The 22,173-nt window shown below is 42.8% G+C and overlaps 1 protein-coding gene across 6 annotated transcripts; it reads right to left on the bottom strand.

The window, feature by feature from the left end:
• Positions 1-1,114: 1,114 nt before the first annotated feature.
• Positions 1,115-21,663, bottom strand: PRDM1 (PR/SET domain 1). 6 transcript variants are annotated; one of them, XM_032858226.1, is made up of 7 exons: positions 21,386-21,651; positions 19,529-19,768; positions 12,787-12,906; positions 9,149-9,401; positions 3,099-4,198; positions 2,477-2,605; positions 1,115-2,097 (listed from the first exon to the last, which is right to left on the bottom strand). In XM_032858226.1, exons 1-7 carry the CDS (start codon positions 21,425-21,427, stop codon positions 1,525-1,527), a joined length of 2,457 nt encoding a protein of 818 aa, XP_032714117.1. In that variant the 5' UTR covers positions 21,428-21,651; the 3' UTR covers positions 1,115-1,524. The 6 variants fall into 6 exon arrangements, with proteins under 6 accessions (XP_032714117.1, XP_032714118.1, XP_032714122.1 ...); XM_032858227.1 differs by lacking the exon at positions 21,386-21,651 and adding an exon at positions 20,075-20,330; XM_032858230.1 differs by having other exon boundaries at positions 1,861-2,097; positions 2,460-2,605; positions 21,386-21,663.
• Between the last annotated feature and the right edge of the window lie 510 nt (positions 21,664-22,173).

Genomic DNA, 22,173 nt, shown 5'->3' with positions numbered 1-22,173 from the left:
AATATATTATATATACACATGGTATAGTGGTATAAATAGATTTATAAATATACATCATTCTTTGCTACACCTTGAATGCTGACATGTAATCTTTGGGCTTAGCAGAGTAAAAGACAGAATGGCACACATTCTGTCCTTCTGGAGCACACTTGGTTTCTCCTGCAGAGTAGCAAATCACTGCATAAGACATCACTTCCTGCACTACTGGACGCACTCAATGAGGTAATTGTTGTTGAACAGCTTTGCAATGCCCTTTCATCTTTAATTAAATTAACCATAAAATGTAAAAACACAAATACTGAGGAAAATCTGAGTTTTACAGAACAAAATACAATTGATGTGTTGGGGATAGGAATGTGCATTGCCTGCTTTTACCCTAAGACAACAAGAATACCCGTTTTTCTTTTCTTTTTTTTTTTTTTGTTTTGTTTTTAAAGTGTGGCCTGAGCCTATCTACCTCAAATCCTTCCTGGTAGAGCACCATGTTTGTGCAATTTTGACATAACAACAACAACAAAAAACCCCAATAACAAAAACAACACCCAGACTCAAGCCCCCAAACCTCATACATACAAAACCACCTGTGCTTTGGGAACATTTTGCGGCGGTTTTAAACATGGCAATTTGTCTCATTCACATTTTCAGATAATACACTGGGATGCAAAGGTCACGTGACCACTCTGAATGGCCATGTGACTTTGGGGGTGAGGTGACCCTGCTTTTTGGAGAGGAAGAAAGGTTAGCAAAGCCTTCTTATCTCCTTTCTGGTAAATCTGTGGCTAGGGGGAAAAGAATCTGAACTATCTACACAAACATACAAGATTCCCTTTCTTGTTTCTTCTACTGAAGTTATTATTGGGTAATTCTGCACACATTCCCCCCAAAGTATACAATGCTGTTCAAGTGAGATCTTATGAGTTAACACATCAACTGTCTAACTTTGGCAAAACCAAACCTCATTTTCAAACCATTATTATAGAGGGAGGTCAACTGAAGTAATGTATTTGTTTACTAAATCGTAGGTACTTAGACAGATGTGCAGAAACTATCTACAAAGAATAGCCACAAGACAAAAATATAACATTTATAACTCAAATTACAAGGAATTTTTCCAGTCATTGTAAACTTTTTTAATTATTGCTTTTTGAATAATAAATTGTATAATAAATTATGAAGGATTATCATTGAAAAAATAATTATGGCTAGGCAATAGTCTTAGCAATGGGAAGGCTATGCAAACATATCCACACAAATATTCAAAATACACAGGTTCAAATATATAGATGGGGGTGTAAATAAGTATATATAATATGTATATATATATTGTCTTTGTCTCATTTATGCCCTGAGATTTCAGTAACTTTGGAGTTCCTTCTTTAATTCCAGACAGGTGAGGGGAAACCATCTGCCGTCAGGAGAGCTTCGCAGAACTGGAATTATGTACAAGCATTTGTTACAGGCACCCTGACTTGCCAAGTCATAAGTTAAGAAACAAAACAAAACACTTTTTGTTTTCTGAAAATCTTAAGGATCCATTGGTTCAACTGTTTCCTGTTTGACCTTTACAGGCCCCAGAGGTAGTGGGTTGCTGTGAGCCAACTTCATGAGGGATGGGTCTGATGACTCATAAAGGCTACACCCTGAGAGGAGTCCATTCCCCATGTTTCTTTGCAAAGACACTTTCAGGCCAGTTTCTTCTTTCTCTTTTCTGACCACAGCCAGAATTTCTTTCTCCACCACAGAGGTCACATCGATGTTGTCTTCCATGTCCTCGAGCCGGTCGGCGTTGTCGCTGATGTCAAACTTCTCGATTTCTTCGTTGATCCGGGTCAGATCCTCCAAAGGCATCCCCGTGGCTGGGGCCACAGGACAGTTCCCCTTCAGGTGGACCTTGAGGCTGCAGAGATGGATGTAGCTCTTGTGGCAATGGGCACACTTGTGGGGCCGCTCCCGGGTGTGTAGGCGCTTGTGGAGTTTCAGGTGCACAAACTGGGTGAACTTGGCAGGGCACACCTTGCACTGGTAAGGTTTCTCTCCAGAGTGGAGTCGCAGGTGGGTCTTGAGATTGCTGGTGCTGCTAAATCGCTTGTGGCAAACCTACAGTGTGGGGAAGAGGGCAGAGATGGGAGGCGGGAAGACCAGAAGATTAAGAGCTGCGGGTGGGAAGGGCCCGCTTACATACCAACGCCCAGCAACCTGTGAGTTGAGAAGCCTCCCCGTGGCACCTATGGCGTGGCATTAAGCAAACAGGGAGATGTGGGCACTGCACGCGAGGTGTTTACTTCCCCCTGCCATTTTCCACCCACTGGAAGCCGGCTGTGTCATCACCTCTGCTCCTCAGCAGATACAGGGTTATGAGACGTGGCCAGGCAGAATTCTTGTGCTGGTTTAAACTACGGGGCTATAGGACACAGGGAGACCGCTCCTGACACATTCTGTACAAAGGTGAAAATTTCTACCGGAAAACACTGCCCACCTGGCATTCATGTGGCTTCTCTCCCGTGTGTACCAGGTAGTGTTTCTGCAGGTGGGCAAGCTGCGTAAAGCCCTTGTTGCAAGTCTGGCATTTGAAAGGCCGTTCTCCGCTGTGCACTCTGAGGTGAACCTGGAAAGAAGCCACGTGCGTTAGCCCTGCTCTCAGTCAGTGGGAAGACCTCACATTTCTGCTCAAAGACTCAGGCATTTATGATGCAGACACTTTAGGAAAACCATCACGTGAGAGCTTAACCCGAACAGATAGAGCCCCCGCGTTTTCAGAACGCTTCATTTTGTTTGAGCCAAAGGAACAAAAGCCGCGGGCCAACAGGACTTTACACTGATCTTCTAGGCCAAACACCGCATTTTCGTTATTCAGAAGAAACGCAACAGAGAAGTAATTAGTCCGAAGTCACAGAGCCAGAAATAGCCAAAAGAACCCCGCCACCCCTAGTCCGCTATTCCCACCCGTCTCACATGTTGCAAAAGCGCCTCAGCACCTGCGCAGAGCGAGCCACACGCAGGCGAGCAGGCGCACAGGGCGGCCCCGGCGCGCAGGCGTAGTGAGACCCCGGGGCGCGCAGGCCGGCTGCTGCGCCCCCCGCCCTCGCTGCGTGGCCTACCTTCAGGTTTGAGAGTTGGCCAAAGGTCTTGGCGCAAACGTTGCACTCATACTTTATCTTGCCGTTCTGCTTCTTTAGGGGGTAGGGCAGGGTCTTGTAGCCTGTCATGTTTCTTTTGTTTTTAATGAGATTCATGGCTTCGTCACTGCCGGGGGCCGCCAGCGCCGCTGAGGTAGCTTTGGGCTGCACCACGTGCTCCGCCGAGGCGGCCGTGCCGGCTGTGGGTGACCCGCTGGTGGGGCTGCTCGCCCTGTCCTTCATGCTGGCGGCCGCCCCGGGGAGGGAGAAGGCACTGTGCGGCGCCGGGACGAGCACCTCGCGCGCGTGGTCGGGCTGCAGCGGCCTGCGGGCCCCGTCCGAGGGCAGCGAGCTGGGCAGGGAGGCCGGGCTGAGCAGGGGGTGCGGCAGGCCGCCACCGCCCAGGAGGCTGCCGTAGACGGGGTACAGCCTGGGGAAGAGGCTCAGGTTGCCCACGCCGCCCATGTTGCCCACGGTGCCCAGGCCGTTGCAATTCACGCCGTAGGGGGGCAGAAGGAACTTGGGGTAGTGGGCGTTGTAGGAGGGGATGAAGGCCGGGGGCAGGTGCGGGGCCGGTGCGTACCCCGGGTAGGAGCCCAAGCCTTCGGGGCCGTAAGGGGCGTTCAAGTAGGCGTACGAGTCTCGGTGGTCTGGAGGGCAGGGCGCCAGGGGCGACACCGTGTTCCCCGGGCTGCTGTGCGGGCTGCAGCTTTTGAGGCTTTGGTCGGGGCTGCTTCTCGCCGAGGGGCTCGGGGTCGCGGAGGACGGAATGGGAGAGTGAGTGATGTAGGTCGGCCTCTCCATCCCATAGGCTTTCAAAAAGTCCTCCGGCAGAGGGGCCCGGATGGGGTAGACAACCCGAGGGTAGAAGGGCATTTCGGGGCTCCCGTTTTTTCGGAAGTCGTCCGCCTCCTTTTCTGAAGCGAAGGGTGAAATGTTGGAACGGTAGCAGTCCTTTCCCTTGGAGGGGTTGGAGTCCAATTTCAGGATTTCTTTCACGCTGTACTCTCTCTTTGGAACGCTCTTGGGGCACAGTTCATTTTTCTCAGTGCTGGGCTGCTTTGGATGGCTCTGGGTTTGTGCTGAAATAAAGACAGGTCGGTTACTCAAAGGGTTATAGAGAACTGAAGTGAAAATGCCAAAGCTGCTCTCTCCTTGAGAAAACCTGAGCGCCAGCTGGCCACAAGCGAGACACACCTGGCTTCTCAACGCCCTCTCATTCTAGAGGGCTCGGGGGCCACTCGCTCACACCCACCGCTCCATTTCCTTCTGGGCAAAACGAGGACAGTGACAACATCTCGAAGGAAGGGCACTGTCTGGATTATTTTGTTTCTACTAGTAAAAACCGTATGATGGAAAAGTGCTGTTCAAGCTAGAACGGGAGAGCTTCCATTAAAATGGGGTGGAAAAATCCTGGTGTGGGGGTGTCAGAGGTTAATAAAAAAGTCATTCTGATGTTCACAGTGTACCGAAAGGAAATCAGCACACCCTGTGAACTAGATGTGAAAGATTAAGACTCATTTCAAGTAACAAGCAGTCATCAGTTTTCGCCTTGATTCTTGTTTAATACAAATTTGATAAAACCTTGTTCAAACTGCCTGTGCCAAATAGATTAGCAATGTGGATGCCACCCCTTCCCCTCAAGTTGCTGACAACACAAGAATGGCACCAAGGTTCTGTCTGGTCTAACCAGGCTCCCAGCAATGCTGTCCCCTGGAATCACAAGGCGTGACATACTCATCTCTGCCAAACCACAACAGGCACTTCCCGAGCCAGTTCAATTACTTAGAGCACCAAAGAAAACAGGCAGCTAAGATGAAAGCATTTATTCTGTATTATTACTCGATAAATACACTATTTAGGAACAGCAGCAATGAGGACAGTTCCAGACTCTGCAGGCCATCACCAGCCCTGCCCCTCCAAAACACACGAAACAAACGATGCCTTTGGGAAAACACCAGTCAGAGCAGGGAACACCAAAAACTCCCAGCTCAGCCTTCCCTGGAAATCAAAAGTAAAACAGATGCTGCTTCGCTGGCACTCTGGTTATCAGAGGGCCATCACTCCAACTGAACAGCTGCCCCACAACGAGGAGTAGGTTGAAGGCATGAACCAGCCATGTGTGTGGATGCCTTGGGAGGCAGGGGAGCTTTGGCCTTGGTATCAGAAGGGACACGTTGGGGACAGTGCTGAAACATCTGTAAAAGTATCATTTGCTGTCTCAAAAAAAAAAAAAAAATTTCCGTTTGATTTCACTCAGAAAGCACTCCAGGCTTGATATCTGATAGGTCTAGAAATGAAGTCTGTGGAACTCCAGATTCTGAACTCTTCAAATCCATTCTCTGGACTGTCAGGCTTGAGGGATTCGATTCCAGTTTGAGAGGCCCTCGAAGAATGTTATCTCCTGCTAGCTGTTATCAGTTACTCCCGGGTGAGCCAGCAGCCCCAGAATAAACACAGCCAAGACACTATCAGGGAAGATGCTGATGGGAGCAGTGATGGAAAGCTTGTTGAGGGAGAGGGATTTCTGAAGCTACTAAACCAAAATAAATAACCCCTTATCGGGCCAATATCAGTCTTTCAGTGAGGCCCAGCAGGCAGGAAGTTCAAATTGTCACTTTTGTTTTTTAAAGCTGAAATGGTAAAGGAAGAGAGACAGCTAAGTTGGGAAACTGATAGGCGAGGCATCTCCCAGTCACAGGAAGGAATTTTATGGAGGTGAAAAAGAACAATCTGGAGACACCCGTGTAGGCCCACATTAAAAAAAAGATGGCACCCTCATAAAACGTACAGAAACTTCACCATTTTCACGTGGCAAATTAAACCTCAGTCTCATAATTTTTCCAGTGGCTTCAATACTCTCTTGGTTCTAAAGTTCAACAGATTGAGACCATAAGCAAGAAACGAGTGTCCATCAGCAGCCCTGTCCCTCCTATTTAGTTAGGTGTTCTCACTAGGTACCTTAATAATTCAGTTATTAAAGTGAAAACAAAGCTAATGACTGGGCCAACAAACATGAAAAGTCAGAATCTGTAATTTTCCACGCAAAATTCTTAGCACAGGGCCCAGCACATAGTAAATTCACAATCCACGTTGGTCTCTTATGCCTCCATAGGAAAAAAAAATTCTATTTTCCTCCAAAACAATATCCAAAGGGAAATGTTAGCTCCCTAAGATGTTCTAAGGTGGAAGTCATGGAATCTATGTGAAGGTACATTTTAAAAAATCATCCTTCAGCAGCTGAGTAATCAGTAGAGCTGGTGTCATTTCTGACTCTCCCACTCAGCAGCAGCTTGAGTTAACATGAAGAAGAAAATCAAGATCTGTTTTTGTTCTTAAATCTTAAATGGCTGTAGGCGGACGGAGTCATTTCAAGAGTGAACTGCTTCTGAAGGCTCTGAATGGCTTAATTATGCCGACTCACATTTTCGATCTATAATAAGAACCCCCAAGACTACAAGAAAGAACCTAGAAGTTCTGCAGTAGGCAAAACAAAGTCTGTTTTCAACTGAAACTGAGAAAGCAGATTAACATTTAGAAGTCTATAATTTGGTCAACTGTTTTCTAGATGGGTTGGTTAGATACATAGGAAAAAATACCAAAAAACCTGGGAGGGGTAAGAGTTAAATTTAATAGTTTCTACTCCTTTTCTTTCTTTCTTTCTTTTTTTTTTTTTATTTTTAATGCCAATTTGTGATTGCTGGTTACTTACTATTTTTTTTCTTTTTTTTGGCCTCGGTTTGATTCGAATCTCTTCTCAAAATTCTACCAGTTGGACCATCATTGCCATTTAAAGTCCTCACCGAGACTCTGGCACAAACCTCTATTGTGCTGGGAGCACGGAAACCCAACACAACTCATTTGAAGACACAATCTACCTATTAGGCCTGATGAAAGAGTGGAAATTTTCCTGATCAGAGGTTCAATCAGCAGTTACCACACCTAAGACAACTGGTTTCACAATCAGCATGGGGAGTCTTGGCTTTTAATGTGACTGGTTATTTGTTCACTCTCCTTCTTTACTATGAATACTGGACAAGGAAATCGTCCCTGAAAATGTTAAGCCGCCATTTAGTAAAAAATTCTGCATAAATAAAAAGGGACTTTTGTGGGAACAAAAGTGTCATTTCCACAATATACATGGAAATTGCTCTGAACACAGAGAATAAGCACTTGAATCTTAAATGTTGTGCAAAGCCTTTCTTCGGGGAATAAAAATGCAGGGCCTTTGAAACCACATTCGGTGAAGGATGTAGGTGAAAAAGCTTCTTTGTGGTTGGTGCAAAGTCACTGGGGTGGGTCACTTCAAATAGAGTTACTATTTGAAAAAAAAAAAAAAAAAAACAAAAAAAAACAACCAAAGTCTTTCTCTGAATTCATGAATGATGAAGCTCAAGGAGTGTAAGGAGACCCTCAAGAAGAAGTGACTTGCCATGCTGAGAAAGTCAGGAGGAAGCAGCACATCTTCCTCTGAGAGGCTCTGCTAGACTATAAGCTGTCTTCTACCATGGGCCTGGCACAGTGGGTCTGGCATGTGCAAATGCCAAAACAACTGAATGGCTTCTGGGGTACTCAGCAATACCACAGACTCTTGGGAGCTCAGAAGAGATATGAGGGAAAAGAACTGACTCCTTTATCAAGACCTGACTCACCCCTCATGTTCATGTTAGTAGCCAGCTTGTTTCCAATGATTCCAAGACCTCTTCCTAAAGTTCAAGGGTACACTGAGTATGATGTGTGTATGTGTGTGAGAGGACCACGAATGCAAACTTGAAAGGTGATCCTGAGAGGGAGATTCATAAGCTTTCATAGTCCCAGCTTTTCAAAGAAAACTGCAAATACGGTATTGAGATGGTAGGGAGATCAAGTAAACTAGACAGTGTGGGATGAGCACCAACTAGCTATAGAGTTGCTTAGCCTGACCAGGACAGGTAATGGGTTTGTTAACTGGACCTAAAGTTGGAAGTCAAAATCCTAATCTATGTTAAAAGTAACATTCATTCCAAATGTTTCAAAGGTGGAAATGTGAACTAAAGCAATTGAGCCGTCAGATAAAACAATTAAGCCTGCATTATCAACAATTGGTGAATCTGGGTAAGAGGTACCTGGGAATTCTTTGTACTATTTTTGCAACTTTTCCTCAAGTTTGAAATCATATCAAAACAAAAAGTTACAAAAATTTCAAAATTTAGATGCCAAAACTTTTACATCAAAAGGACCTACTGTTAAAAACTTCCTTAAAATGTAGCAGTCTAACCGAGAACACAGAACCATAATTACAACAGACTGGAGTTTTATGGTCATTCTTAAATTGTTCCTAGAGATCACTTGAGAATGACTAAAATGAGGTAGCCTTTTGCAGAGGGGTTATGACAGTAACTTCAACCAAATAAAAAAGTAAAAGCTTATAAACCTAAGGAACTGAGAATTTTTTAAAACAAAGTGTTAGGTGGCTACTGTAAAAGTGATCCAGAGGTTAGATAATTAGGGTTTTGCCTTAAAGAAGGAGACTAACATACAAAATCTTTAGAGTTATCCACTTAGAATACTATTTTAAAAATTATAGCTGTGAGTTTTTCTAGAAAACAGTCTGCGGTGTTCTACATCAGACCATACATTGATAACCAAATGTGCATCTGTACAATATTCCAACACACACTGTAAGCACCAACAAATCACCACAAACAAGGGCTATACCTCGCATAATAGGCATGTCAGGACCAATCCCTTTTTATACTCCCACCTGCCCCCTTTTGGAAAGATTAGAATTAGACATCTATTTCTTCCTGTAACTTTCTGAATTAAATACTCAAAATAGCTCTTAATATTTTACACAATCAAATTTCCTAATGGGGGACAGGGACTACAAAAATTTTTTTCCCTTTTCCTCGTCCCTTGTTTAAAGCCACCTACTTGGCCCCACACATGGAGCCGTATAATTAAACAACATGTTATTAGCTCTAGGGGCAGAACTGACATTACTGGCATTTTAAATTTTTTTATTATTATTTTTTGTTCTATAATCCACTTACTGAGATTCATCATTGTTAGCTCTCCGGGATAAGGGTAGTGAAGCCTCTCTGCAAAGTCCCGACAATACCACACAAGAAGCTCCTGGTTGGCAGGGATGGGCTTAATGGTGTAGAAGTAGATGTTCATCCCGTTCTGACATGCAGCCAGGTTCTGCTCCCGGGCAGAGTGCGCTGGATTCACATAGCGCATCCAGTTGCTTTTTTCCTCATTAAAGCCATCGATGAAGTGGAGAAGCTCCCCTCTGGAGTAGATCTGTCCGGACAAAAAGACAGACGTGTGAAAGAAAGTCAGCCCCAAAGCAATGACAAGCTTCCCCGGCACCTCCAAGAAGAAACACAGCAAGGACCGTGTGTGATTTCTCATTCCCTGTTGCCCACATAGAAAAAGAATGCAATCGGTTTAGCCAGAGTCGTCTTGAATCAGCAGAAATCAGGACGGAAACAGGTAAGGCACACTTTGTCAGTTACCTTTTCCATTTCAGTTTTATCATCTTTTCGTGTTGGGGGAAAAATGACAGAAGAATGAAACACCACATTTCATTTAAGGAGCTGCCTCGGACGGATCAAACCACCAGAGAGTATTACTTTTGCTACAGCCGTGAACGGCAAATGGGCGAAGCTTCTAACTTTAGTTCCGATTATGCTGACTTTGAATGCTTTGAGTCACTGGGTAGAAGACCAAGCCAACCGAATACGTCAAACTGAGTCTCTCAACTTTTTCTATGGCCTCTGTACTTGCTGTTTCCTACACCCCCGCCCAAGGCTTAAACTATGCAAACATCCTCCACCCCCAAGCCTCCAAGTCCAGAAGTAACACTTGCTCATATGAATACTTGGAACCCTGCCTTTTTGTGGAAACACTGGGTGGGGCAAAGGTGAACTTCACCTGCCATAACAAAGTGAACACCGGGACAGAAGCCAGGATTTGACAGTCGACTGAGAAGTCACTTTTCCTCTTGATAAACATGTTCAGCCTTGCACTTCTCTTTCAAGCCGAAGGAGGGGAGAGGGAACCCTCTTATCTGTAAGGTGGTTGGCTAAAACACCAACTCACAGAGCCATAGGCATGTGTTTTTCGAAAAAAGAACAGGAAGAAACTATTGTCCTTTAAAGGCAACGCATAATGAAGAATTCTCCCTCCCTCCCAGTGATACCGACGCACTCAGGCTTGATTCGGTAAAAAGAAAGAATAGGAAAAATTAAAACATTCATTCTTGCTGAAACTACTTTATAAACCAACTCCTCACTCCTCCACAGAAAGTTTCTCTCTCTCCCTCTTTTTAAGGGACTTAAAAAGACTTAAGAAATTTCCTTATCCATCTTCAGACTTAAGAAACTTCCTTATCCATCTATAATCAGTACCTGGTTATCTGCAACTTGTAGTCTTCAAGTAGTAGGGCACTGTTCGTAGCAGAAATTTGGCTCTAACTGGACAGCAGGGTATGGCTTTGTTCCTAGTCACATACCGACTATGATAGTCTATAAATCGCGTCTGTAGTTCACTCACACGTTATCAGAAACAAAAAGGAACTCTGTCCCTTTAACACGGGCAGTAAACACCAGAATCACTTTCTTTTAAGAGTAACTTCCTGTAAATTGTGAAGGGGGAAATACATGTGGCTTCATCAAAGCAGCTTGTGAGAGCTTTTGCGGTGTGTTTTGTTAAGAGAAAATGGAACAAGCCTGGGTGAATTCTGCTATCAAGAGGGGTTTTCAAGTTTGTTTACTCTGATGTGCAAACTTCCAGGAACATGGGGTTCCATCGTTCTGCACTCTTTGCTGGGCGGAGACTGCTTTCTAAAGCTACGGGGCGTGGGATTCCAGTCAGCCTTCCATGGACTACAGTTTACTGTATCCTCATTTAAAAACAGAAACGACTGTGCCATGAAGTCATACGCGCACACACACGAAAATAAAATAATGCGTACATCAAATGAACACTGCTCCTTCTCACCTCACTACACTACCATATATTATCAGGAAGATTAAAAATGTGCTGACTCATAGTACAGTTACAAGAAATGTCACTGGTTTCTCAACTTGAACATCCCTACTCTTCTTTGACTGTGTAATTTGCATGAAACTTTTTCTTTCCTTACAACAGATGTTCATATTCCTGCCAGCAAAAATCAGGATGCTTTTGACAACATGTGGGGAGTTTTCTCCTACAATATCCTTTGTATGTGAAAGACTGATTCAAATAAATCCTCCCAAGGAAAGCATTTCAGTTACTTAGGATGAATCTTTAAGGAATCAGGGAATTGGAACAGAGATAGGAGGTTCTTAGGTATTTCTTGCCTTTACATTAAATAAGTCTTACGCCGGGTTGTGTTAATTCAGACTTTTGACTCCAAGACTTACACACTTCTGTGGCTCACTTCTGAGAAGACTTTATTGGCAATAAAGGCAAAAATGTAGTCACTGATATTTTGCCCATTTTAAGTCACAAAGTAAATATATTTTAAGCATGTGTAATTATTAAATAAAAACTGAGCACACAGTTCTTAGAGAACAGTTCTTCGTGCTCTTTCTTGTTTGGAAAAAATAGTAAAAAAAAAAAAAAGAAAGAAAGAAAGAAAAACATCTAAAAACACAAAACTTCCTGGATTTAAAAAAAATCCTGTTTCTATGGAACAGCTTCTGAATGATCCCCAAATAGAAGTCTTTTATAAAGATACTTCTCCCAAGATATAACCATGGTAGGTAAAAACTGGCCAAAATAAGTATAATCCAGTTTTTGTGGTTGTTTCTTGCAGCTGTTTTTTAAAAGAATTAAGATTCTTAAAAAATTCAAATAATGATTCCCTGGTAATCATGTACGTTTTATGCAAGTATGCATAAAAAAATTACTTTTAAATTTAGTAAGCATGTTCCGATTTTCTAATTGAGAAAAGTGAATATCCTAGAGAGATTTATGGGAAGAAGGAAAGCAGTCTAATTTTTGTCCCTGTTCCCTTCTAATTCTGGGTCTTTTACTCAAAAACTCCATCTAATTAGTTCATCTTTGAGGTCCTTTCTAATCCTGATATTCCAAAGGAGGTTGTATGGGCCAGACTTTAAAGCTCTCACATGATTGTAAGCACCTCCCTTACACGGGAGTAATGTACATACGGCCAACCCAACAGTTTTATGATGCAGACTCAAGACCAGTCCCAGTCATCTCCATTCCCCTGGTGGCATCTCCTACCCATCCTTCCTTAACGGCATTTATTTTCAAGCTAATTCATTTACGATTACTCTCCCATTCAATTAAAGTTAACTCAGCAAGAAATCAAGAAGGGGTGAAATCTAAGGCTTGGTGACTCATTACTACTTCCTTGCAGAGAAATGCAAATGAACTTACCCTTGAAGCAAGCAGCACACTGTTTCCTTTCATCACAAAGCTCTAATGAATTGCAAAAATTAAGATTCATATACAGTCCATATCTCCATCCTTAATCACCTAGGGGCTGCATTTCTAGAGCCCAACAATTAACCGGTTTCAATCACATTTGCTTACAACTCCCTGTGTCCAAAAGGGCCTGGAATAGTTGTGGTAAGCCCGAGTACAGGTTGAAAAAGGAAGTGACCTAGCACTTCTGGCTCCATTTTTTCCCCCCTTAATTCTTATGGAGTCTGAAAAAATTTTCCTTACTTACCCGCCAGAAATATTTCCTGTTGGCGTTCTTGGGAACAGTATCATTGGTGTAGATTTCACCTACTAGAGGTCCAAAACGTGTTCCCTTTGGTATGTATTCTTTACTCACCACTCCAATAACCTGAAGGGGATAAAATGCAAAATAATTACTTCAAACTGTAAAATATTAACCGATGTTTTTATTGAATTGAATTGGCAAGTGGTAGTACAACCAACAATGACAAAATGATGATACAGAGAACAAATATCAATGGTGCCCACATAATTTTAACAACAATGTTCATCTTAGGGGGAAACCAACTTTTACGCTCCCAGATCATAAGTAAATACCCAACGAAGCATTAAACTAGTCTAAAGGATTATTCTCAGGTGACTTTTTCATTTTTACTATTACTTTTCATACTAGAAGATCAGAGAGGGTAACCATTCTGTTTTATCTGATTTTAGAATCAGATACTACAGAATTAGATGGTCAAGATTAAATTATTTCAGCCTGCTCCTAGTTTCTTATTTCTCTTTCTCCATCAAACCATAAACACAGCATGCTTGAGGGGGAAAAAAAATAGTTTTAGCCTCAGAAACCAAAATAATGCTCTTGGGTTACTCCACAAAGACCTAAGGAACCAGAATAAAAACACATTATGTTCTTTTCATTCCAAATGAGGTGTTGTTTTGTTGGTTTTTTTTTTTTTTTCATAACTTACAAGTTCTCTTTAATAGAAGAACGATCTTTCAAGTGACTTTGTTCTTCCCTAGTATCTTCTACTCAACAGTGGTCAAGAGTCGTCCTTTGAAATGAAATTTATACTGAGGAGAGCTGTGGGTTCTGAGAGCTGGGGTTCTAAGATCTGAGGAAATGAGCCTTCTCAGACTGGATGTATCACACTAGGGCCCTGCTAAAGAAACAAGTTAACTATGCCAGTTCCTCCTTGATGGTAAATTTCTTTAAGGGAGTGAAAAAAATCACCAACCACGAATCAGGAAGCAATTCATCACTATTCAAAAGAACTCCTCTGTAAGGAGTCCTCTGTAACATTTCACAGTTACAGTTTTATATTGGTTTTTATTCAGTCACTTTCCCATTTTTATTTATTTACTTATTTACTTATTTTTGGTCTGAAATCACCTACAAATTACCTACTGAATACCTTACTGAAATGGACCAAGAGGGGAGGTAAAAGAATATTTACTTCCAGGTTTTACTAAGCCCAATGGCTCCTGTGTAATTGTGTACCTGCCATGGCAGGTCCAAATATATGTATCAATTAATGTGCACAGTGGAATCTCAGATTTTGGTTGTGACATACATTGATACATCAACACGTCTCATGAAGAACTTAAAACCTGTTGAAATGGATATGGAATAAGCACATCTCCATGGTTTTAACAGTCCAATCTTTCTCTTGTACATTTCTTATCAGCCAATGATTTTTTAAACAATTTAGTATTTAATATACAAGCCAATAGAGCATACCCAGACTGGAAAGACAGGGAAAAAAAAGAAAGAAAGAAAGAAAAAATTTCCTACACCTAACACAAGTTGAAACAATGTTGTGAGCTAAATAAAGTGTTATTTTTGGTACTTTATGAATTTCTGGCAGAGAGCTGAAAAAAGCAGATGTTCATCTCCTCCTCCTCTGCCTTCATTTACATCTATGTGCCCTTTCAATACAGTTCATCGTTACTGGTATTTGTTGGCAGTAAAACTACTGGGGACAGGAGTAGCTCAGAGCAGTCTTGAGATAAAAAGATGTACTAAAGCTTAAGCAGACTTACTTATGAGGATTTCATTATTTATGATACATTATTGAACCTAATTAATTTGAAAAATTCATGGAATTGACTTCTGTGACACGCAAATCATTTGGCATTCACATTCGAGTGATTATTCCATAATATTAAAATGACAAACAGGAAAAACAAATAATGTCATTTGTTGGTGAGCCAATAATTAGCAGTTGATATTTTCAACATATCCACTTTAAAGCAGTAATTTAAAGAAAGGTACTCAACTGGTTCATCAACTTTGTTTTAAATTACAGTCTCTTGCAGACAGTGTCTTGGGAGTCAGAGCTTGATTACCAACAAGTAGCATTACATTGAGGTCAGGTTTTTTTTTTTTTTTTTCCTTTTTTCCTTCCAAATTGCTCTTTTTTTAAAAACCCATGGGCCTCTTGGTTCTCATTTATCACTCTTATACTAAGAAAACACACAAAATTTTCTTATGGCCAAAAAGAAATCAACCTGAATTTTATTCTTACAAAAGAATTTGCAGAAGACATAACCACCCAGCACCTATTTGAGAACAACTATAAGCAAGTCACTGAGGAAGCTATAGTACAGTACTTGCCATCTATAACCCTGCCATCTATAACCTTACAAAGGCAACTAAGTAAGCAGACAGGATAACAATTAAGAAGAGGAGGGTCTTTGGTGGAAGAGAAGTCTATGAAAATACTCAAGCCGCAAACAAAAGAACCTACACATCGTGGTGAGCATTTCATAATTTTTTTTAAAAAGAGCCAAAGAGCCTCAATATTAGATTATCTTTATAAGTGGCACAGAACCCTATTATTTCAAGTTCCATTATACACATAAACTCACATAAAGTGGATACACAGAGACACAAAATAATAGAATTTCAAGGTTGAAAGGAATTGTATAGCTTAAATACCATCTCTTTCCACTCCCAGCCCAGCACTTTAGTATAGGATAAATAGCTTCATCTCAAATCCATGTCTGAGACATTAGTCAAAGAGGACATACAAGCTGCAATTCTAAGATTACAGCGCTCGGCAAGATTACAGCGCTTGGCTAGGTAACTGGAGGGGGAATAGGAACCAAGGTTGTTTTTAATGGGAAGTGGAAGACCAAGTCCTATTCTCACTTTTGCCCCGGAAAGATCCAGATGTGAATCTTAACCAACAATATTCTATCCCCAGAGCAAGCACACGAGACAGGAATCTGGTATGTGCCTTGGATTTCACAGTGCTAAAAAAACTAATTAAGAATGTGTTCACCTAAGCTTGAGAAGGAAACTTCACAGGAACTGACCAGGGTCCTAAAGAATTATTACTAGGGGCAGGCTGCTGTCTGTGTGCCTCCCATAATCTTATCTGGGAGAAGACCCTGCCTCCACACTTGCTTGCCTCCTCTCTTGCCGCCCCACGAGCCCTTCCACGTAGCGCCTTATGTTAGGAGGGAGCCCTTCCTTCACTTGGGCAGATCCGTCCCTATCAGTGGGCTCAGTTACAGCAGACACCCTGATGTCTGAGGCTTCCAGACAAAAAAAGAGGGCTTGTTTTTCATTGTACAAAACGAAGATTTCACAACTTAGGATGGGGCTTTCTGAATTTAAGTCTGATATGAAGGAGAAAATGAACTTGGTTTTTTTTTAAAAGCAATTCCTCCTTTAGGGAATCTACAAGCACATACACACAGAGGGCTTTAAGCAGAAACATTATTCAGGTTTAAATGTGGTTTGAGCATCCTCACCCCAAATTACATTAAGATGATTTTAATTACTAGCTATCTCTTCCCCTCCCCAAATCCACCACCCCATAGAAATGACATATTCGATTAAAATTTTATTTCGAACATAAGGATATTTGCATTGAAAGGACTAGAACTCTGTAGTGGACTAAGACTTCAGTTTGTAATTCACTTTTTTTTTTTTTTTTTTGAAAGGGAGTGGGGTGAATGGAGATGTTTTTGGAAGATTTCCTCCTTGATTATATTAAAGGAAACATGGTACTGTCTTGGCACATTGTCTCACAAATAAAAGGCAGTAGGAAGAAGAGGGAATTGCATGTTATGGAGAGATACCTTTTACAGATGGCTTGAGTTAATAATGGACTTCAATCAAAATAGGCATTCAGTGAGTCCCCATCATGGGTCTGATGTTTATCACCACATGACTCTCGGAGGTCAGACTTAGAGCCACCATGCGTCTTGAATATAAGCAAAGTCGATACAGGCTGCTGCTTCTAAAATATAACTCTTTAAATTGATCTGCCTGTATTCACGTATTCACAAAAGATTATTTCAGGAGGACAAGGGGAAAATCCCCCCTAAAAGAATAACCCATCAGTTAAAAAAAAAAAAAAAGTTTTAAAAGTTTTGAATAGTATGTCTATATTTGGTTTGAGTTCTGGAAATAGGAAGTAAGAACGGGCTCATTAAAGGTGCGGAATGATTCTAAACCAAATCTAAAAATGAGGGTCAAGATCAGAAATTTGGTTCGTATGTTTTGTTTTTAAACCAAAAGAAAAAAAAAAAAAGGTGCTGACACATAGCACAAATTCATAATGAAAAATAGTCTTGTTTAAAAAAATCCCCAAGTATGTCAGCACAACAGTTCACAGTGTAACATCTTCTGTTACTTAAATGAAAACATATAAAGAAGGGCAAGATCAACCAGTGAGATAAAAACCCCTTACAGAAAGGCTTTTTTCCCCCCTTTCCATGGCTGGTGGGACTGAAAGAACTAACTGAATAGTGTCAATGTAAACATTTCATCCATCCTGAAGGTTTCTGCCGGAGACCTGGCTGTCAGGTATCACACCCTCCATGGCTCAGTTCCATGCGCCTCTCTCCCCACCACAAGGGAGCTGTCCTCTCCCAAAGTGCAGAAAAGAAGGAGAAAGAAACAGAAAAAACGGGTACAAATTCCAGAGTGAATGTAAGACAGCATCACGTTCGAATTGGCTTCCTGGTTGCTTTTATGATTAGGAATTGGAGATGTGTTATTCAAGTGTTTCAGTTAAATAAAACATGGGAAAATAGACGAGGAGGACCCTGATCTCTTATTAGGTGAGTTTTGAAAGACCCTCTTTAGGGATACAAGGCACTGTAGGAACATACTGAAATAGGAAGTTATATGTTCAAAGGGGAAAAAAAAAAACACAAAAAACAAACAAGCTTAATAAAGGACCTGGGCTGAAAGACATAAAGACGATAAATAAAACCACAGTGACACCAAGAGGGGCCAGTGTAGCATAATCAAGAAGCACTGGCTGGGGAAGTCAGAAGAACTTTGCTCCTAGTCCTGGCTCAGGCTTCTCACTACACATCTTGAGTAAGTGACTATCTTTCTGATCCTTGGACTAATGATCTGAGGGCATTCCTTTATTTAGCTATGATTTTAAGTAGAATGATGGAAATGGAAAAACAAGCTAAGTGCAAAACGGGAGATAAGAAAGAACATTATAGAATGAAAAGGCAAAGATGACCCACAGAATAGAGGCCTTTATTTCAGTTCAGGCCTTTATTTCACTGGGCAGGACAGGGCAACACGGCACCAATGAACCCTGGGAACAGACCACTGTTTGGTCAAATATGATATGGGAAAAAACACACGACACCTTCTAAAGCCACAGCCAAACCTTAAATAGCCAAACAAATCCTACATTGATTTCACAGGCCACGTATTATGAACTTTTCTATGGAAAAAAGTGTTACTCTCAGAAAGAGGTATAATTAAGGCCGACCTCTGGGGTTAAATTTTCGGTTAACGTTCATGTACAACTGCAATTTAAATTTTGGTTTTTATGAAATCTGCCTTTATTCTTCCAGCAGGGGGAAAAAAAAGGTTAAGCTTTAATGAAACTCAAAGCAGAGCTGCTCTATTTAATTTTAGACAGCTGTGTCTCCCCCTCACCAAAAACACTGAACTCAGACACACAAACAGGAAAGAGACAAAGTATTTTCCAAACAACGGTCTCCCCCGACTCCTTCAAATACTGTTCCTTGGGGAAGGAGAAAAAGTGATCGGACAGGGCTCCAGTGAACACTCCCAGTATCCAGTCATAGATTCCCACAGCAAGGAATCACTTTTTTGTGAAGGCAGCGACAGAAATGACAGTGACCCATGGTAGTCCTGGGGGTGGGAAGTCTGTTGAGGGTCAATTCCCTCAACTCAGCTCTGCAGTAGAGACAAGCAGGAACTACTGCAGTAGCTGAATTCTCAAAACAAGAGTGGTTCTGCAAGTTATTTCACAGCTAAACATCACGCCTAGCTATAATCGTTATATAAAAAGGTAAACACAAATCCTTTGCTCATTCCAAGTTTGGGTTTCCAGCCCCTTTGAAACAACAAAGAGGGTACCCACTTCAGAGGCCAGTAAGGAATCAGCTTGCCTGCCCCAGCCAGAGCAAAGGAGCTGCGGCAGATAAACAGTGGTTAGCTCTGAAGTCATCCGGACAGAGGACACTTTTACACGAACTTCTTCTTGGCTTATACCATCACTTCGGTTCATAAACACGTCAAGGTTTTGAGTACAATTTTAGTAACCCAGCTAATAAAGCTGGCTCATTAAAAAGAAGAAAGCCATCTAATGACCAAAAGGAGACAAAAGCAACAAGGAAAACTTTTTTTCTAAGAAAGTTCTCTCCCTCAAAAGCTCTGCCACACCTGGAGGACCAGGGTCAGCGAGTGCAGGGTGGACAGTGGCTTTCTGGAAGGCTGCTGACAATTTCGCCCACCTCAGGCTGCCGTTGGGCTACGCCAAGATGTGTCAACTTGCTAGAAGATTTAACTGTTTGCTAATTAGGATGGAACAGTGGAGGGCTGGAGGAAATGAGAAAGACAGACTGAGGGAAAGAGAAAGCAATGAAAGAAGTGAATTAAGTAATCAATTATTTATTGATACAGATTCTCACAGAAATACGAGGCTGCAAGGGCAAGTGGTAGGGAGATTGTGCGCCAGGGGCCAACCTTCTTCAGCAAGAAACCAGAGGCTTACCTCTTTGCTGTTGGTGGCGTACTTGAAAAGCAGATTCCTTGGTAGGGATGCCTCTGCCTGAACTGAAGTCCCTCCATCGGCACCGCAGTCCCAGGGGTGGTCGTTCACAATATATGTACACTTCTCTTCGAACTCAGCCTCTGCCCACAGAGTCATATCTGCGTCCTCCATGTCCATTTTCATGGTCCCGTCCGTCAACCCTTGAAACCTCACAGTGCTGGAGCTACACTTCGGGGCAGCCTGGAAGAGAAGGGAAAAGGCCTTTAATCCCATTGTCCTGTGGCTCCGTCCGAGAGGCTATGACTAACACAGTAGTCTGAAGACTTTAAAAGCAGATACAGAGTGCTTGGTACAGTTGAGTAAGAGCCAGAAGGCCGTATAAAGAAGACCGCCTTGAAGAAGCAAGGTTTTAAAATGCTACTCTTACTTAGTTCTTAAAAAAGGAAAGAAAGAAAGACAAGACTGTGGCGAACTCACTGGGGGGAAAAGGAAGGAGAAAAGAAAGCAAGAAGGAAAAGATCACCTTGGAACAATCCCTGGCTTTACCTCTCACAGCAGAAGAATGCTGTGGGCGCTCAGTCCTAGGTCCCAGAGCTCCTGGGGTCATGGCCGCCAGACCCTCAGCGCTGTGGAAAAGCTGCCTCAGAAAAGTGTCACAAACAAGGAGAGGAAGAGGAAGGACCTCTGTCTGCCTCTGAATGAAGCTAAAAATGGAAAGCGCGTGTGGGGCAGGAGCGGAACCCAGCCGGCCTTTTCCAAATGGGGAAGACTGAACTTTCCCACCAGCTCCCAACGCAAAACAACTTTCAAAACAACTCGCCACCCCCCCCCTCTACTGCGCGCTCCCTTTCATCCTCTCACATGGAAGACTGAAAGGGTTGCATCCTGCCAGCATCACTGAGCTGCAGCTTTTCAGAAATGGTTTGGGAGCACAGGAGAAAGAGCAGGAAAAAATGGGCGAAGGGGGAAAACTCCTGGCAGTTTCCTTTGGTGGGCATCTCACGCCAGATTGAAAGAGCAAAAACAAAGCATAAAACTGTTCAATAGCATTCCCTGCAGAGAATTCCTTTAGGAGCCCTCAGCTACAAATAGCACTTTCCATTTAAATCTGAAAGTGTACAAATTCCCAGAAGTCACTGATGTGCTTCAGTTTTACTGTAACTAAAGTTCTAACAAATATAGAAGACTCAGAGGACAGGCTCTTGCTTCCACTTGTAAACTGATAAGGATATTCCCGCAAATCCCCCCTCACACACTCAGGAAAAGTGCTTTCCGAAGAGAGAGAGAGAGAGAGAGAGAGAAAAGGTAAACAACTTCTGCAACGCTTTCCCATACAATGTTTGATGAAAGGTAGGACCACGGGCATCATTTCCACGTAAGAACGTGTCCTCCTTCGAATGTAAACACAACTCTCCGTGGAAGTCCTTCTGAGTGGCTTTCACATTCTTCTCTTTCTTCCCTAAATGTGATGCTCTTTTAGAAAGAAATCAGATGCAAAGTTGTTTTTCCTGAGTGACGATTGAAACAAACTTGCTTGTTTTTATTTAGTTCCAACACGTACAGTCATGATGCCACATAAGTGTTAAAATGAAGCAAAATGTGAAGATTAAACCAGCCCGGAGAAGTCACTTCGGCGGTGGGTAGGCAGGAGCCACTACCGAAATTTCAATGAATTGACAATTATGCCTCGAACTGAAAGGGTTAATGATTCATAAGGAAAAAGTCTTACAAATGTTTGACAGTTCTAAGAGCCCTAAAGCAGAACCACTCCTGGTTTCTACTGCGACTACGCTAACAACAGCAGCAACAACCATTTCTGATCAATTTCAGAGTGAAAAACAAGATCAAGTTCCTTACCAAGGTCGTACCCACACGCTTTTCCAAGCAAATATCCAACATCGGAGAAAAGTGTCGCTCATCTCTACACAGTCCACATTTCCTCCGCGTCCCCCCGCGGGCTGAGGACTGGCGCGCAGCTCGGCGGTCCCTCCTTCTCCACGGCCGCCCCGGCGCCCGCGTCCCGGCTCTCCGCGGCGGACAGGTGCCGCGCGCTGCTCTGCCTCTCCGCAGCACTGGAGGGCTGAGTGTCACCGCAGCACTTTCAGTCTGTGTTAACCAGACCGGAGGCTCCTTTCCCCTCCCTGCTGCAGATTTCCCATTCGTCTGATTCACTCCCACCAGCTGCTGAAGGGGGGCGTGGCCACACCTGGACTCGCCGGAGCCGCGCCGAGAGCTCAGCCCAGGGCTTTCCCCCAGATCTCGAGCCGCCCAGAGCTTCCTCTCTTCGCATGTGAATTTCAACATTTACTTGGAATCTTCTTACTTCCCTTTGAAAGCACTTAACCCCAACGTTTACTCGGGCTGTATTGTATTCTAAATACTCAGCCCGCCCTCCTTCCTGCTGAGGCTTTCTAAGGGGGCGCACATTCCTTAAATTAAGGGAAAGCTAAAAATTGCCTAAAAATCTCGTAGTTCCTCGGCTCAAATTCACAGTTTAAAGAATAGACAAAGGGTACCTGAAAAGATCGTGCGAAATTATTTTTGCATTTAATGTAATAAAAGGTAGCTGTCTAATCCTCCAGTTATAGCCCCAAAGCACGTCGGCCCCCCCCCCGCTCCCCCCTCGCCCCCCCCCAAACTTGTCA

This window comes from Lontra canadensis, unplaced genomic scaffold (genome assembly GCF_010015895.1).
Source record: "Lontra canadensis isolate GAN:19392208 unplaced genomic scaffold, GSC_riverotter_1.0 scaffold14, whole genome shotgun sequence".
In the NCBI taxonomy this organism is placed as follows: Eukaryota; Metazoa; Chordata; class Mammalia; order Carnivora; family Mustelidae; genus Lontra; species Lontra canadensis.
Note: the sequence above shows the minus strand (reverse complement) of the source record. Positions and strands in the feature narration are given on the sequence as shown.